The sequence below is a fragment of the Gobius niger genome (genome assembly GCF_951799975.1).
Source record: "Gobius niger genome assembly, chromosome: 5".
NCBI classification, from domain to species: domain Eukaryota; kingdom Metazoa; phylum Chordata; class Actinopteri; order Gobiiformes; family Gobiidae; genus Gobius; species Gobius niger.
In genome coordinates, this window is record NC_136856.1 from 16,358,043 (window position 1) to 16,376,688 (window position 18,646).

The 18,646-nt window shown below is 43.1% G+C and overlaps 2 protein-coding genes across 2 annotated transcripts in view; one reads left to right on the forward strand and one right to left on the reverse strand.

Annotated features, from left to right (window-relative positions):
- Window positions 1-18,154, reverse strand: part of ccnjl (cyclin J-like) — a 194,104-nt gene extending 175,950 nt beyond the window's left edge. The window contains exons 1-6 of the mRNA XM_079556478.1: window positions 17,880-18,154; window positions 17,142-17,251; window positions 13,964-14,174; window positions 8,135-8,434; window positions 7,896-8,055; window positions 5,289-7,689 (exon numbers count right to left, since the gene is read on the reverse strand). Coding sequence (XP_079412604.1) covers window positions 7,173-7,689; window positions 7,896-8,055; window positions 8,135-8,434; window positions 13,964-14,174; window positions 17,142-17,219 — 1,266 coding nt within the window. The 5' untranslated portion in view covers window positions 17,220-17,251; window positions 17,880-18,154 and the 3' untranslated portion in view covers window positions 5,289-7,172. The remainder of the gene's footprint in view (window positions 1-5,288; window positions 7,690-7,895; window positions 8,056-8,134; window positions 8,435-13,963; window positions 14,175-17,141; window positions 17,252-17,879) is intronic.
- On the forward strand, window positions 642-1,425 carry LOC306963049 (gastrotropin-like). The gene is made up of 4 exons (XM_079556488.1): window positions 642-739; window positions 808-968; window positions 1,048-1,137; window positions 1,298-1,425. The coding sequence occupies exons 1-4, from the start codon at window positions 673-675 to the stop codon at window positions 1,355-1,357; spliced, it is 378 nt and encodes a 125-aa protein (XP_079412614.1). The 5' UTR covers window positions 642-672; the 3' UTR covers window positions 1,358-1,425.
- Window positions 18,155-18,646: the final 492 nt, after the last annotated feature.

Genomic DNA, 18,646 nt, shown 5'->3' on the forward strand with positions numbered 1-18,646 from the left:
GCATTTGTAGTTACAACCCCTATTGTGTTCATGCCAACTGTAACACTTAAGTCAGGGTATAGGGACGTTTGTTTGGTGGAGGGCTGGTTTTCTTCATCGTCAAAAGACCAAGGGCCAGACTCTTCAACTGCAGGCCAAAGAAAAGCATCACTATCTACAAATGACAATGTTAACATTATATATGGCCTAAATGGGTGTTGTGCTCAGGAATGTTACAGGAATTGCCACTATTTTTCACATTTCTAGAATACTTTAACAAGCATTTGATCTCTCTCAAAATCCTCTTATGGGCCAGAGGTTGATGGAGAGCTGGTTTTGGCCCCCGGGCCTGGCGTTGCCTACCCCTGATCTAAGTCATTCTTCCTGCTCTGAGCTTTTTACTACTGTCACAAGCACCAACTTGCAGCCCATTCACATGCAGCTGAAAAAAACTGGCGGTGACGGCACCTGGACAAATTCTTAGGATTATTTCCAAATGACAAAATTGTTGCAACAGTGACAAAAAGCCATTGTGCAACTTCATCTGTCCGCATGCACACTCTTTAGCTTATTGTTTTGCTGAGAGAGGGTGAATATTTGGAGAGAAGAAGGAAGCGGTGGGCCCACATTTGGTCACTCCCCCATTTTAATGTGTAATGAACTCATTGCAGGCTCCCCCTTCTCTTTTCTATCATGTCTTTCACGGGGAAATACGAGCTGGAGAGTCAAGAAAACTATGTGGAGTTTCTAGAAGCCATAGGTAAATCGGACATAATGATCAGAAGATGTATTTGTATGACTGTGGAGTTAGAGTTTGTTTCTCTGTAGGGCTCCTCAACGCAAAGACAGACCATAAGGTCATCACAGAGGTGCAGCAAGATGGAGACAACTTCACCTGGACACAAACCATCCCAGACTGGACCTGGTCTAACACCTTCACTGTGGGGCAGGAGTGCGAGCTGTTCACAATGAAAAGGGAGAAGTTCACGGTGGGTCATTTTCAGAAAACAGCACTGGTGGCAGATTAACAATTATTGGACATTCATAATATTTTACCTTGATCTGAAGGCTCCAGTAACGTTGGAGAATGGCAAGATTTTGATACAGTTTCCTCAATACCATTTGACAGCTGAGATTGTTGAAGATAAACTGGTTATGGTAGGTCACCTCACATTTAAAATGATGCTCTTTCGGATTGCATGTCAACCAAGATTGAAAATGTGGTAGCTAGAAATGTGTTTGTTACGATAAATAAAAAATAGATTTTTATTTTATTTTATTCATTTTTAATAAATATTTTCCCTTTCGGTGGCTCTAGACTTGTGTAACTCCTGGAGAGAAGGGCGTGACATTCATTCGAGTGAACAAGAGGATCTGAGACTGCATGACAGAACATGTCGAGGGAAAACTACATAAACGGTCAATAAATGAAATGTATGTACTGCCATATTGCTTATTGCAATAATAGTTAATAAAAATATAACTTCAACTGTATAATTTAGGCTCTTCTTCCTAATTGGGGGCTGGGGAACTGGTGTCAGTAACTAGGAGGTAACTCAAACAGTAGCTGGTCCCATGGCCGATACAAAGATGGACCTCACTAAACTTGGATTTACCACTAGAGGTAACAGACTCTAAGTTATGCCCTATAATAAGCCATTAGGAGATGTATAGGCCTTGATCTACTGCAAACTTTTGATACTTTCAACATCTTCTAACAGTAAAAACAACTGGACATAACAGTTAACAGAGAATGTGAGTCCAGTTGTCTCCTGGACTTACAGGCTCTCATGATAGGGAGCGTTAGGTCCACATCATGAGAGCTTCCTTGTGGCTGGTGTTGTCATCATCCTGATCCTAAAGTAGCCTACATTTCCTACAAAAAAAAAAAGATTTGAGATTTTGACACATTATGAAAATAATAATGTGATAGTCACGTTGGTTGCAATACCACAGCTGGAGTTCCTTGTTTCCACCACTAGATGGAGCTATAGTCCTAAAACTACAGTCATTTATTAACGCTGGGGAAACAATAGGCCGTGAACCATGCTCTCCTTTATTAATTTGCAATATCTGGAAACTAATATAACTAATAACTAACTAACTAATAATGCATTAGTTCTAAATGTAAGCTCTAAAAAAACGTTGCCTCTGGATTGTTTGCATGTGTCTGTGGACACTTTGCATAGGCCTATCAGGGGTTGTTTGTTTGAAGCGCGGAGTCTGACAAAGCACTTTATCAAATCAACATAAACCCATGTAAATGTCTTGGTTGTTTGGTATAAAGTAATTATATATTATCTAAATGCCGAGCAGCAAATAATTGTACATAATTTACCATTATGAGAAAACGGAGAAATGACAGCCTAATTAATTATTCAACCTGTTTATTGGTTTCTATTTCTCCCTTTAAAAAAACGGACTTCTCTCCCTATTTTATTGTTATTCTATTTTCTATTCTTCCATTCTATTGAGGTTTCTTTCTGTGTTAATGAATGACTGACCAGGACATTTTCCTCGTGGATCATAGTTTTAAAACGTATGTAAGTACTTACTTTTTTTAAAACTTGCCCAGGAGGAAAAGTGCTTGGCCTTATACTTGCACTTTTCCTTGTGTGTGCTCAAAGCATCTTCTTTTACAGTAGGCTATAGATGTGACAAATTATTCTTTTTAGAAAGCCTATATGTCAACGTGAGAGGAACAAACTAGGCCTATTCTATGTTAATAACTCTTCTTAGTTGTTATCTTTAGCCGAGTTGGTTTGTGATAATAAGCTGCAGAGTTGGCCAACACTGAAGTAAATTGAGAGCCACGAGGGACAAAAGTGTGTCTGTTCTTTGCACCCCCACTTATCCCACTTCTACCTTCAAGACACATGACAGGCCTGAAAACAATGGGCCACATCCAATGATCCATTACCACATTAACAACCTCCACCACAGCATTCAGCTCCCCCAGTGCCCCCACACTCTGCAGACAGGCAGATGATCAACAGGGAGATTAGAATCACTCAGTCCTGTAAAAGATACTATGGCAAACAAGACAGCTCTTCTTATTAAGCATGTTTGATAACTTAGGAAACTTCAAAACAAGTAGCCACGAGAATTAAAAAGAGTGAAGCAAAAGGCTCCACTGTTTGCAAGTCTAAACCCTAGCTTTATTATGCTGCATGTGGGTATGATGTCTGGTGTGGTGCGTCTTTGAGGGACACAGTGCGCTGCAGCTGAATAGATTAGAAAGAGTCACAAAGCAATGAAAGGGCTCTGTTCAGATGTGTGTAGGCAGTGGAACGAGGAGAAACGACTGTGGCATGATTCTGTACTGTTAATTTTTTTTTCCACAGTTGCATCCAACCCTCTTTTATGTACTCAGTCATCACTAGATTCATGATAAAGGCATGAGCATTTTTGTTTGCACACAATACACACAGGATCACATTGTTTTCCCCAATACCGAATGTGAGTCAACGATGAATAATCTCTCTATCATCCTCGTTTCTTATTTGTCTAACATTCATTAGCTCTTGGCCTGGTAAAGTTTTGTTTAGCAAATTCCTTAGTAAAACAGATTAGAAGAAAATTATAATTTGAACCATGCATTCACAGCACATAGAAAGTCAACTTAGTCAAAAAGTTGGGAGCAATAGCTTTACCTGCTCTTAATTCATGCAGTCCTTATATTTGAAGAGTTTAGTGGTGCTAGGCTAAAGCTAGGCTAGTGATAGGCTAGTGCTAGGCTAGTAGTGCTAGGCTAGTAGTGCTAGGCTAGTGATAGGCTAGTGCTAGGCTAGTAGTGCTAGGCTAGTAGTGCTAGGCTAGCGCATGTCTATGGTAACTAGTAGCCTGCATTAAAAACAGTCTGACCCAAGCACAGTGCACCTGAGGCAAATCACTTATGACATCAGACTACCGATATAAATGTTTGTGTTGACTGAATAATTTTTGAAATATAACCATTTTGCATTTAAAATAACTTATATTTGCGTAATGAGCAGAATCAGCTTCCTGGTTGTAAGCTACGCAACGGCGGTGTGATCTGCTAGGTTACCAGATCTACAGTAGTAAATCTACATGTGGAATTCACAAAGGAGCTTTCTACAAATCAGATATGGCAACATTTGGAGGACTACCCGATGATTTTGAAGAGGTTTTTAATGCAGGCTACTAGTTACCATAGACATGCGCTAGCCTAGCACGAGCCTAGCACTACAAAACTCTTCAAATATAGGCTGAGGACAAACATATGTATACAGTGGGGAAAAAAATAATTTGGTCAGTTTCACATAGACATTCTATTGGATTTTGGCCAAATACTTTTTTTCCCCACTGTATATATCGCCAGAAATGACGTTTTTTCTAGGCTATCACATAAAATATTGTGATAGTCTAGAACATTGATGTTTAAGTCTCAAAATAGTAGTTGAAGCATAACACGAGGTAAGTGGTAACAATTCAAGACTTTCTATGATGCTTCCATTAAAGGCCCTGTGCAGTCAGCCGTACAAAACACAACAAAATGTATTAGTCGTTTGGTTCAAAATTAAAATATGTGTTTATTTCCGTGACACATTTGATAAAGGAGCTCTTTTTTTTTATCAGTCAGTGTCACTCAAACCAACACTAGAGTTTGTTACAAAAGGATATAAAAATATAAGTGGAACGTTCATGTGTTATTCCAATACTATTACCAGTATTGTGTGTTTTTGAACATGGTAAAACTACCTAAAGAAAAAAAAAATCATTCTGTCTAAATCTATCACTTGGGGTGGCTGCAATATGCAACATAGTCACCAGCAATAGTATGGCAAGCAACAGCAAGTCAGATCACACACGGAGAGAACTTAAAGTGCATTTGACAGGTTTTTATATATGTATTTATAATGGTAACATAGTTTGATGGGATAATGTCAGGTCTGGGCATTAATCATAGTGTAACATCAGTGGCATGTTCAGGAAGAAATTGAAAAAAGTGTTTTTTTTCTATATTTTAACCCCCGCCTTAACCGAGCGCATTTTCTCCAGTTCACTTTTAACCAAATCTAAAAGGTTACAGCCTCTAGGCCAGAGCAATGCCTCATTTGAAAGCTAAAACCTACAAAAATCATCCTAATGGAGCTTTTTCCTCATGGTGTCGCTTTTTCCCCCCACATTTTTCCCACATTTTCATCGTTTTTCACCACTTTTCTGTAGCTCGTTTTTGGCTTTATCGTCACATTTCTGTCACTTTTCATTGCTTTTTCGTCACATTTTCGTTGCACTTTTGTGGCATTTTCATCTTATTTTCGTCTCATTTTCGTTGTCCTTTTGACAATTTCCACCAAGACGCTTTCAATTTGGGTAAAGCTGAACTGGAGAAAAAACACTTGGTTAAAGCGGGGGGTAAGAGGTTAAAACAATAGTTTGCTGGGTCTTAGTCAAACAATGGCGGATGAAGCCTCCCCGCAGTGACCACATTTACAAACACTATTGTATGGATCTACAAGGGGTGTGGGGAGGTTCTCCAATTCTCAAAGGAATCTCAGTATTTTTGGAGTAAATAAGTGTTTAAAAATCACAATTTGGTGTAAATACATTTCTGAAAATTTTCTAAGGCAGAAAATATACACTCGGGGCCAATACCTACCCTTGTTTTGAAACAACAAGTGACATAGGAAGAGAGGAAATGCACCTCTTCTTAACTCACATCCTGAACCCATTTCCAGTAAGGAAGTGAAAACTAAATTAAATTATCAAATATAGTTGTTTAAACCACGTTCTGGTGCTGGTAACCCGTCAAATGCACTTAAGAGCGATTAACCTGAGGCGAGCACTGAGCAGTGATGCTGGTTTGAACAGAATGTAATGTATTGCACTTTTGACACCTCAGTGAGACGTTGTCCTTGAGTAGTAACTGTTATGACAAAAATCCAGTTTTCAAAAACAGCAATGAACAAAAGCATGATAAAGGAATGTGAAAACTGTACAAACTCAAACGCACAGTATGTAGCATGTGCTTATCAGTCTATTGAGATATTAGTGGCACAATATTCAGTTTCAGCTGGTATTGTTAAGAAAGGCACTGATACAGAAGGATGTCCAGTGGCCAGTGAGGTGAAGCAAATTAAATTAAGTCAAGTAACTTCTACAGTAAAACCGTTTTCAGTCAGTGTTTCCTAAGTATGGTCCAGTGATGAAAAGGAGGAGAGCCCCCACAGATGCATTATAATAGCACCCACTTAAAGCACAAAAGAGAGTAATAGAAAGGCCTTTACCCTTTAAACCTGAGCTGGAAAATACAGAAAGAGGAACAAACAAAACTGTTAGAACTGGCCTGTTCCTACATGGTATAAAATCTACACTAAATAAAAAAAACAAACAAGAGAAAAATAGGACGTCATAAATAAAAAGCTATGGTGTGGTTCAATGGCATCGTATTCAAGTAATCTTTTTTAAGTCCCTGATACTCAGTGGTTCGTGTAAACATCCACACAGACAGAACCAACAGTTCACAAAAGGCAGCAGCAATTCATATGTACAACACACAATCAAACACAGTCTGCTTCACTGAGGCGGTCCAGTCACGTGGCTTAAATCTTTGAACAAAGCTGAACACATTGGGATCACAATTGAATTCATAAACCAAATTCTCAGTTTAACTTTGGAGACGGAGCTTGAGTTAAGGAGAGGGGACTTGGATAATGCATGATCATTCATTTGGGATACTAGTCAATTACAGGGACCAGTAGAGTCGAAACTTTAACAATGGTTTGTTTTTCACGCTCCAACAGCTCTTAGGCAATATTGTGTGTTTTTTTTTTACTACATTTTGGAGGTGGGAACGTGTAAAAACAGCAGCTATACTGGCAACAGATTACCTGGAGTAAAACAGACTCAGTTTCACCAAACTGAGAGCAGGCACTGAATGAGGAGGGTGTGTCTCGATGAGTCTCATTCACAGTGATGACAGATTCATAACACATAGCATTAAGCAGGTTAACAATGTCTTAGTGAAGCCTTCGTCACGTCAGAGTGATGATTTCCACGGGGTCAGTTTTGCCTTTGGCTCTCTGTTTGCGTTTGAGGCGTCTCTGGGACTGGGCGGAGGGCACAGGGGCAGAAGGTGCAGCGACGGAGAGAGAGAAGAGGTCTGTGAAGGGGTTTTTGGTTGGAACTTGGGATGGATGCATGGTACACTCCCTCTCCGTCTCCTGGCGTCACCTGTCGAAGCAGCCCGCTGTGAAGGTGTGGTGGGCGCCCAGATACCCGCTGCTGTAGGCCATGCTGAGACAGTGTCGCGGCTCAGCTGCCAGAGCCATCTGCATGGAGATGGGCCCCTGCAGCGGCAGCGCCCTGGAACTGGGCTGAAGACCTGCGCTAAGGCTCGGGTATGTGGGAAATGTGGGCCCTGGAGTCACTGCTGGAGCACCTGCTAACAAACCCATTCTGTGGGTCTGAAGAAAGTCCTGAGAAACACTGACCACAGGAGCCATGGCCTGAGAGTCCGCCAGAGCTTGCAGCTGTGACAGAGAGGGGGAATGCTGGGAGATGTGTGGAAAGGCATCGGGCTGAAAGAGCAGCTGTGGAGTGGAGGCTGTGGACGAGGACGGGGAGGGTCTGTGAAGAGCAGACACTGGAGAGAGGTGAGAGGAGAGCTGCGGCTGCAGGGAAGACTGTCTATGCGGCGGAGTGGATTTACTCTTATTGGCCTCCTTCACATCGTTGTCATGGGCTCTGTACAAAAGAACACATTTGTTATGACCATGTTTAGTACATCTAATGATCCCCGCGGTTTGGCCCATTTTACTCAACCTTCATTACTCATGTTTGCATCATGTAGTCTGCAGCATGTATTCTTTTTTAATTCTTTTATGAATAAACAGTAGTTATAAAACATTAAGAACAGAAGCAGAAACTGAATGAGAGCGCAGTGTCCTTACAGCAGCATGAGTTCGATGCACTGTGTGAGGTGGTCCCAGGTGTAGCCTGTGAGGAGGTGCAGAGCTGTGGTCCAGCTGGGACTGATCTGAAGGCAGATCCGAGATGCAGCAATGCAGGCAGCAGCGACCTGGGACGGCCGGAAACTCAGGAAGGCATGGTCTATAAAGAGCCAGAAATGGGCTTTAGTTAAACGGACACATCTTTGAAAATGAAGGGGGGCGGGGCTGTCATTACTCACCCTGCAGCGAGACCTCCAGAAAGTAGTGTGTGTATTTGTCCATGAAGGCCTTGGTCTTGGAGAAAGAGGACAGGGGCCAGCCGTTGTATAGATCGCCCTCCTGCACGGCGGCGTGGAGGTAGTAGTCAATGAAGTGAGCTGGAGTGGGCATGCACAAGTTCCAGCCAAACGTCTCCAAAAGCAGCAGCTCCATTTTGATCAGTTCCTTTTTGTTAAGGACCAGGTTCAGGCTGCACATGAAGCCCAGAGAGTTCAGCTGCTCCAGTTTGGGAACACGGTCCTCTTTCTCCTCAAATTTACCTGAAAAGAGGTTAACAAGGGCAGGAATTAAGCACATGTAAGTGGCTACTTTACAACTCTGATGAGCCGAGTGAATGATAGACAGCTGTAGTCACTGAAGAGCTAAACTTTAAACTGGAACCTCTTCACAACTCCACATTACAGAACAAATAAGAATCTATTTCCTACATTTTGTAAACAAAGGAAAGTGTCTAGTAATATAACTGAATATAAGCGTTTTCTTTCTTGAACACCACAGAGTGAGGGTTGATTTAAAACTGGCACTCACATCCCTCTGGGCTTAGTAAAGAATCATTAGCTGCAGGAAGCACAGAGGTGAAAACAGATGGCCTTGTGTTCAGCAATTAAACTTTAAGTGCATGTGTTATTTGGTCTTAACATCCAGACAAAATATTGTGATATGTGCATATAACACATGGAGGTCCAGTAAAAACAAGCTCAACAAGTTGCTGCAGTATTAACACATAAGATGATTAACGAACATCTGGCTCAAAAGCTTAACTATGAAGCTAACAGGCTCTGGGTGCTGCGTGTGTACCCTTCATATGGGTTACACATGTGAGGTACTTTATATGAAAGTGAGGCAGTCCGAGCCATGATGTTTAGGCCCTCGCACCCACCAAACACATTTAAAAACAAGCCCAGGCCAAAGAGCCCCCCTGATGTCCCGCGACATCCTCTCTCCCTTCCATAGCAACCGCCCTGAGGCCTGGGGGAAGACTCTGCCTTTAATCCAAGCCTCCAATGGGCCTCTTTCCACAAACTTTAAGAATGAGGGTGAGGGGTGTCGGGTTACTCTGATACTGCAACTGGGCTCCCACTTACACTCAACATTAGAGAGAGATGAAGGATGTGATTTAAAAAGCCCATTGTCTACAAGGAGCTTAATTTACATTCTTTGCATTCATTGATTTAAATTAGAGATTAGAGATTGTGGTTATAAAATTAAGATTGAACACACAGGGAACTTATATACACCTCGAGGAACATTCTTCAGAAAAGTGTGATGTTAATCAGCATTTAAATCAACTGAACTCTGTGAGAAAATTCTGCTTTTTTAAATTAGTCTTTATTATAAGTTGTATATAAGTAACATTTTTAATTGAATAGTGTCTTAATTGTCGTGATATGAGTTGAGAACCAAGTGCTGAACTAATACAAGAGCACAAACTAAGGCGTTGGCAGGTTTCATACATAAGACCTGAGTATTCTGATGTTGCAGTGGGCATTATCTTTACAAAACTGCATCATTTGTGACTTGCTACAACAGGAAACATAGCCACAGTTAAAATTTATTTTTATTTTTGGGAAAGTAACATTTGCATCTTTATGGCCAAGTCCAGTGAAGCGAGACCTCCTCATCCAAGCGCGAGTTTTATCACTGGTGCTGTGAGCCATCTTTTAGCATTGAGGAGCGGGGAGGGGAGGGGAGTCAGTGAACAGCCCAACGGCCTAAAGGGTAATTAGCAGCGAGGCAGTAATGGCGTCCAACCACCAGAACAGGAAATGCTGTGGAAAAGGCCCAGTCCACACTTGCCTCATTCTCTCACCCTCACATCCTCCACAGCTCGGACGGCTGTTTCACAAAGTCCGCACAGACGCTGGCCATAAAACACCAGCGACACCCCCTAGTCTCCTCCAAAACCCTCCCAGTGAGATGGAGAGAGTCTATATCCTTATTGCTCCATGTGATAGCACTGCAGGCTTACTACTGACGCCGACTGGGCACATGGTGAACACAAGGACTTTTAAAAAGGTTTCAAAAAGAGAAATCTAATATTGGAGGCACTGTGCTGCACCGCCTCCTCGGGGTGTAAGGCAAAACTGTGGCGTGAGCATTCACTTTCGCCGGCTGCACAGTCAGCTTCAATAAAAAGCAATGTGTGGGAAAGCTGTACTGGGGCTGTAGTGCAATGTGCATTTAATTGTATAGTGGAAAACCTGGACACATTGGCTGAAAGTGACTTGGGTTTTTTTTGGCTACTGCTGACAAACAAAAACAAACAAACACCATGTCCGTTGTTTGTGTCATCTATCCACATTCTTTTAGTATTTATTTTTACGGTTTTAAACGTATCATATTCCCATCTGGAGTGGTGCATCATGTCATCCTTCATATTAAATCCATCTCTCCTCTTCTGCCTTCAAAACACGTGTCTACCCCAAAGTCTACTTTACTGTTCTGATCATGTCCAGGGTCACATGGTCTTCTCTGTGCAGTCTTTCCAAGTTTGACGGTCGATTTCATTGTTCTTAGCTCGTGTTGGAACGGCTTCCCTGTTCATTGAGCAGCAAATCTTGGACTTGAGAATATTCTGTTGATTTCCACATCTAAAATGCTTGATAACTCAGGCCTGGAGGTATTTCTTAAGTAATGTCACATGTCTAAGGCAGTCGAAGTACTTTACAAAGCAGTAATAAAGCCTGATACAGGTTTTAAACGCTCTTGATATGATATTTTATAAACGAGTGAAGATTGTCAGTCAGCTGTGAGATTGTGCATTCCTCCGCGTTGACTGGAGTTTACCTGGAATGCAGCTATATGACGAACACACGGCAGCCACTGACACAAGCTCGGTTTTTTCATTAACAACCAAAGTAATACACTCTTGATTTCCAAAGAGTGGAGTGAGTGTGTGGGAAAGGTGAGGGGTCATGGGTGAGGAAGAGGTAGATGGGGAGGCAGTCTTCTTCCAGGTGTGTTAGAGGAGGGAGGAGGGATAGGGGCAGCTGAGAAACTCGAGACCAACTGACAAAATAAACAAAGCATATCAGCGTGTCTCTCTTTCAGTGGCTTTCCATTTCAGTTTGCGCATTTCCACTCACGGGCGAACATTAATTATAAATGGCCATACAGTCTTTGTCATCCCTGACTCCCAGAAAGCCGCACGTTCTTGAAAGTGCTATTCTTTGTGGTTCATCTTTCATTTGGAGCTGTGAAATTTGTCTCCGCTTCATCATAAGCCCTAGTTGCCCCGGCGGCCACCACATTGTCGCTCAGGGGTAACCTTTGACCCTTCATGCAAATGCCTGTGTGACCAGGGAGAGCGCAGCCTTATGTATGTATATGAGTGTGAAGCGGATTGTATAGGAGCTGCCGTCAGGATCACCAAGGACGTTATGTGGCCTTGCCTGTTGGATGCTCGGAGAAGAATGGAGGCAAACAAAACCTTTGGACTACCACTGGAGTCAGGAAATGTTTAGGAGGAAGCATTTTGATATTTAATTGATATATAATATTTAAAAACCTTGGGGCAAACATCAACAAAAAGCCTGTCTTTGTTTCAATGGAGAGGAATGTATTTCCTTTAGGTTTTGGAGCACCCTACAGAGAGGCTCAGTTGTAACATGTTCAATTGGAAACGCCACCACCTCGCCCTCCCTTCTCTCCTGCTCAACATCAGCCACCACCGGCCTTTGAAGTGCCGCTGCACTCACTTCCCAGCCCCCCAGGGACACAGGCCTTTTTCCTGCTTGTCCCAGGACGGCTCGCTCTGCCGGTCTGTGTAAGGTGACCCACCGCAAGAGCATAGCAGCTCAAGGTGGAAAAACACACCATGAGCCCAGTTCAACGTCTTGGGGTCAATAAAAAGAAGAATGGACCGAGTTCTGAGGGTCTAAGTCAGACTGCTCTCATTATCATTTAATGTTACAGTCCAAACAGACGCAGGCGGCTGCTCACAGCAGCGTCCTGCCTCCTCGCCCCTCCCCCTCGCTGAGCCTCTGGCTCTTCCCGCTGTAGTGACAGGCTTTTGTTTGAGGCCTGACTGGAGGAGCATATGGCAGGTGCCCCTCAGCACACAGTCCGTCCCCACCCCCGGGCTGCGACACTATCCAAGTGCAAACTGGACCAAAACTGACGGTTTTGCAGCACGCAGCCTTTTCCTATTCAGGTTCACTGAACAGCCAAAACCACACAAAGGCACTCATAAATGTGCTCAACTGGTCTGTCCCAAACAAACAGTTTATCTTGATTTATCCAAACTCCAGCAGTTTTAACTAAAGAACTTTAAAAATGTTTGAAGTTTCTGATAAAAGTGCTCTTCACAGGAACAAACTTAATCCTTGTCTGAGTGAAAAAGTTCTGGTAATCTTCCTGCTGCCAATGAAGAACAGCTCATCCATGAATAAACACGAATGCTCCCGCACACACAGTAACAGGATTAAGTGGTGACTGCTGAGAGATACAAAAGAGGGACCATTTAATTAGGTGAGAAGAAAAACCATAAGATTTTTTAACACAGACCATGTAAGAGTGTGTCAGAGACCGGGGGAGCCAGCTCAATAACTCTGGCAGATTCCAAAGCACCTCAGGAGAGATAAAAACCAAGACAACTCAAATCAAACACTCTTTCAAGCCTTCATCAATCACGACAGAGTCCTGGAGGAGCCACAGAGAGCAGAGCCTGAGTGAGGGCCACAAATGAAACTATTCAATAAATATCTGATTCATCAAGAGCAGAAACGATGAAGATCTTCTGACCAAACAGGCCTGATGTATTACTCTAGGAGAAAACCCAACGCTGGCTGAACCTCTCCAGAGATTACGTTTGAATAAAACCTCTTTCAAGTCTCTGAAGCGTCTCCTCGCGGAGACTGCTCTGATTGCAGAGATGGCTGAGCTCAAACACACACTTTGGAAAAGCGCACACACACCGGCCCCCCAAGTGAATGGGGCTCACATCCAGACTCCCGCTTTGACGCCATCATTAGTCTAATTACCCATGATGCCAAGGGCTGCATTAATGTACAGAAAACCTCAGTCCGATAATCACCACACAGACATGTAATAACGGCAGTACAGACCCGACCAGGCATCGTGGGCACATTTGCATCATAGAAAAAACAGGAACACGACCAGGGCTGGTGTCTGATGATATAATACACTTTGAATCAAGCCAAGACAGGCTCAGATCCAGGTCACAAAGCCTTCTAATGCAGGGTGTATGTTAAAGCACAGTGATGCAGCTGTTCAGTGTTTGACAAATACAGCCAGACATTTCTTCAGCAGAAACAACCTCAACTGTCTGTTTCTGCTTCGTGTTTGTGAGCTCAAGAAAAACTCGTGCCCAACTCGAATTAGCTGTGCGTCAGGAAGTGCTTCACCTTGTACCATGTGTGCAAAACCACATTCAGAGCTTCTATTCTGAGCGCACTAGAACTACAGAGCACATACTGAGCAGGAGGCGATTTAGCCCAAGGTCTCTGCTTAAAGGCCTCCTTCAGAATCTCATGCTTTCACAGTCTGTGCTGTGGTGGATGCACAGCAGGTTGGTGGCGTGGAGGGCAGGTTAGATTTCTCTCAGTAAAAATCAGCAGCAATATTGAAACAAGAGGGGATGATTGGTGTATTATGGCATGGCCGGGGAAATTTGTGACCCTCATCCCTAAACCAGATTAAACCAGTGTGCAGTTTGGATACATCTACTCAAAACCAGTACTAGATACAGGCCCTGTCCTCTGTTTCATATTGTGTAATGTAATGTAAATCCATATTCCCCTCCTACATGTTGAAGGGGGTGTACTTACTGGCCAGGAGCAGACAGGACAGAGCGATGACATAGAGCTGCTTCACTGCCACATCGTAGTGGTCCATGAACTGGTCGAGCAGGTAGACGGCCAGGTGACGCGCAGTAGGACAGAGCTGGTAGCGGTTGCTCAGGATGGCCAACAGGTCGGCAAAGTACCGCCGCATGCCAATCTGAGGAGAATGGGCCCGGTACACGGGTAACTTCAGCTCCTGCAGAGAAGAAGAAAGAGCAATGAGGGCAGTGTAAACAGCAGGGGGTGGCGGGCCAGAGGAAACCCGGGGGTTGTAAAGATCCTGCATGAGAATAGCCAGTCGTGCAGACTAGACCGCTGCCAGGAGACTTCACATAAACATCTAAAATTATCAGTGAGATGGTGTCAATTCGCTGACAGGAATGCTTGATGCTGCTGTCAGATTGTAATTTCCGTTAATATAAGCTCACGGCAGGGAGCGGGAGCTAATTTGGGTCATCGCAGGGGTCTTTGTGCCAAAGCTGAGGGTGCTGGAGTGTGTGATTGAGGCAGACATGTCTTCTCCTGTGGAGGCTGAGCTGCAGACAGGATTAGATTTCACCCGTAGCATATCTCTCATTCATGTTCAATTAGCTGCGTGTGTCTCAGAGTGGAAGAAGACAATTCGGCACATTAGCATTGAATCGGCCAGCGATGTCATCACAGCACTGTGTACAAAATGGTTCATGCTGCTCTGACAACATCATCAGAATTATTTTTGGATTAAGTCCCTTTTGTCAGAATGTTGGCTAAAAATGTATTTGTCTCTGAGCAAAAGCAAAAACAAAGCTTTTATTTTGATACTCGAATGCGGATCAGATATTAATCTACTTAGGCTCGAACAGCAAGGGGTCTTTAGATCAGAGCAGAAAAAACAAAAACATGTCTGAGCTCTTTCAGGAACATGCTTTAAAACAAACATAGTGCAAAGAAAGACGTGCAGACAATGCAGCTAGAGCAGCAAAATTAATTGCAAACTAACTAATCAAAATCGCTATTTGAATGGTTGTGATTAAATTTTTTTTTTAAAGATTCAACTTTTTGTAAACTATTAAGATGTGATTCAGACAGACATATAATCCAAAAATAAACTATCCAAATTCTGAACCAGCAGCTCCACCCCCGGCACCAGCACCAGCCCGTCCCTGCTCCTCTGCCCTGCTGCCCGAGCCCTGCCCGCCCCATCTGTCTGTCTGGGTGCAGGGGACTGTCGGCCGGGGGAATGGGGGTGCAGCACCAGGAGTCGAAGGGGACCGTAGGGGCGGCGAGAGGTGCCTTTGTGGGGGACCCGCACCGTAATTAAGGATTCTACAGCTGCCTGGGCCTGATTTGCATGTCTGATAATTTACCACATGCTCCACAGCGCAGCCATCTCCCACATCAGGGCATTACCACTGCAGCAAACGTCATTAAGAGCCAGGGCAGCAAGGAGTGGGCGCCACGCATGAAATCTGAGCGCACTGTGTGAAGTCCTTTTTACCAGGATCTCTGTTAATGTTCAAGCAGTAACAAAGAGATCGCTTAAGAAAACAATGAGTCTGCTTCAAATGATTGAGATTCTCATACACAGCAAGAGGTAAAGCCACTGTTTCCTCAAAGTACCATCTAAGAACGTATTTGGCTTCCTGAGTACCTGCACATGTACCTCAACTAGCTCTATATATCAACAACAGGCCGAAAGCAGAAGTATACCAGGTCTAACAAGGGGCCAAGGGAGCTCAAATGAGGACTAACTCACTAAGCGGTACCACACATTGATGAACACTGGATTAGGTCTTTGAGATTACATCACACAAGACAGGTACATGTGTATACAGCTTCAACAGCAAGAACAACTTTGAATAAACCAACAAAGCACTGATGGTTGACATTTTAGCATCTACTTTGTTTGCCGCGTGTCCTGTGGTTAAACAATTCTAGGAAAAAATACCCAATTGCCAGTTTCGCCACTCGCATTGCAATTGTGATCTGAGACATTGGCTTGATAATAAAGATTTGGTATTTCAGAGAGCACATTTCATACATATCAAGGAGCGACGTTTGTGGTTAGATATGTGCCACTGTCAAACTAATTGAAGTTGAATTGAAGTTGACGATTGCAATTATTTAACGTGATTAAGTGTAGTGAATTGATTTAACTATAAAAATATCATGGGGATTGTGGACATTCGAGCTGAAGTCGGGAAGGAGACATTTTGAATTTTAAATGAATTGCTTATCATCCAAATGGAACTATGCTGCTCTCCCTTTACATAATAATACATGTTTAATGAGTAAACAAGTGAGCTAATGGTTCACCAAATGTATGGAGCACCCACAACAACATCAGGCCCTTGTTGTTTCTTCTCTGGGAACAGAACGTTTCCCAGCTCGTGCAGATTCTCAAGCTCTGACAGATCGTTCTGAGTCAGACATTGTCCTAAAGTGTAAACCAACTCGCTGTCTAAGACAATGACTCATTATGAACACGAAGGCCTTTGATTTACAGCGCTCTATAAACGCCAATCTCTGCGCCACAGCAGCTCACATCACGCGTCGAGTTACCCCGAGCGGCCCGTATCTATAACTGGATCTGTCCTCGCCCCCCCTGTGTGCGGCGCTGGCGGGACATGCTCATCTCCAGCCTGCAGATGCCAGTCGAGTGACAGATGTCTCCATTAAAAGGCACACATGGGAAGAAATATGATCGCGCTTCGAGGTTAATTAAGACATTCACAATTAATGAGAGCTAACGGCGCCATGTAATCTAATTTACATCCTGTTTAAATAGATAAGAGGGCGCCATGATTATATTTAAGGTTATTCTTCTACTGTCGAATGCTGCATGAGGGTTTTTTTTTGCCTTCTGTGTTCTTTTTTTCCTTCACATGTTTAGTTTAGTGTCTATTATTTGAAATGTGTGCATAGAGATTATAAAATGTTGAAATACCCGCTTTCCATGAATGCTTGCCAGTGTCTATTCATGAGTATTGTTTGCAAGCAAGATCATTCATAAAAACATAGGTGTAAACATGAAAATAAAACTCTGAATGGCCTTCAACATCATTTCTAATTTAAGGCCAAAGCTAACATGAAAATAAACTGATTCTTAACAAATGTGCAGTTGAGAAAAAGGTTAAGGACAACATTGAAAGTGTAAAATGATAGTCAACAAAGTCAGACTCACCTTGATGCGGAGGGACTGGTGAATATCTGCAGCCAGCTGTCCTTTCCACCATTGCAGCTCCCTTTCCATCTTTCCCATCCAGGAGAGGCTTATAATTCAACTTTTACCTGCTGACACACATGTTTCCAAAACAAGACCGGGTTAGTGCTGAAGGCCGACCACAACACACACAGTCTGCACAATTATCAGATCTAAAATCCAGCCTGCTTGAAAGTGGAAAAACACAAGCTTTTCTAAACTGAAGCTCAAAGCAATAGGCCCTTATATATAGCCCTACATCTCCTGCATTAAAATGAGCAAGGCGTTTAAAAACTGGACTGCAGCTAAAGTTTGTGTTTCCACAGCAGAGGCGCCTTTGCTTACTGCAGGGGAATTTTTAAATGGATGAGTTAAATGTCCACCAAGCCACGCCGTGGGTAAAAATCAGTCAAAACGTAGCAAAAAAAAAAAAAAAACCCTACATTGTATCACATCGACCGTGGATTTCCGCAGGCTAACACCTCCCAAACAGGCGTACAACATAAACTTTTTACGAATCAGTCAAATCGCGTTTCCACGCCGCGTTAAAGCAGTCAGTCAGTCAAGCACAAGTTGGGAAAGCGAGCGCTGAATTTGTGTATTGTTCAACTGTAAAAAATCAGTTTATGATTAAAACAAAAAGCGAGTGGTCACTGAAAACCAACGTACGATCCACAGGGAACAGTTTTAATTCTGAAGGTTATAACATGTGGCACCTACCGCTCCGACGGGAATGCCCCCCAGACCCCTTTGTCTCAGTCCGACATCCTCATTGAACTCCGCACGGCGCAACTTTGCAAACCCCTCTTTTTTTTTCCGTGAAGGAAAGAAAAGCAAATCGTAATGTCAAGTTGATAAAACAGCTGCCACCATCGAGCCACAGCATCAAGCGCAGAATCGTGTCGTTTCGCCCCGTAGCTTGGCACTTTTTATGGTTTATCTGATGCTGTTTTCTCCGCGGCGGCTCCGCTGTGACAAAGTAGCTTCCTCGGCTGCACAGCTGCTGCTGTTGCGGTGCGGCTCGTGCGCTCGATGCGAACGGCTTCCGTTCTGGGAGTTGTAGTTCTTGGGGGGGCGCAACAGGACTACAAAACAAATGTGGCTTTGTATGTTTGTCGCGCTATACGTGCAGGAGTGCCGCTCTCACTAAAGCGTTTGTGTCATTGATGAATTGTCTTGATGATCTAAATAAACCGATGAAAAGTTATGGCTCTTATAGAATAGCTATCTTTATCCAGAGTCTAAATAAAACTCTAAACAGTTCCATAGTGTCATTTTTTTTTCAGTGGAACCGATTTTAAAAAGATCAAGTAGTCTATCTTAGTGTACTGCATCCTACTATTTATTTATCTTAAATTAGGTTTGCCAAAGGTTTGCTCGTGCGCCACCCTGTGTTTCATACGGGTACTTAAGCTCTTTCTTGATGTGATGACAAGTTTCGTTAATACTTTGTAATAACTACACCTTAATAAATGATGATTTAACTT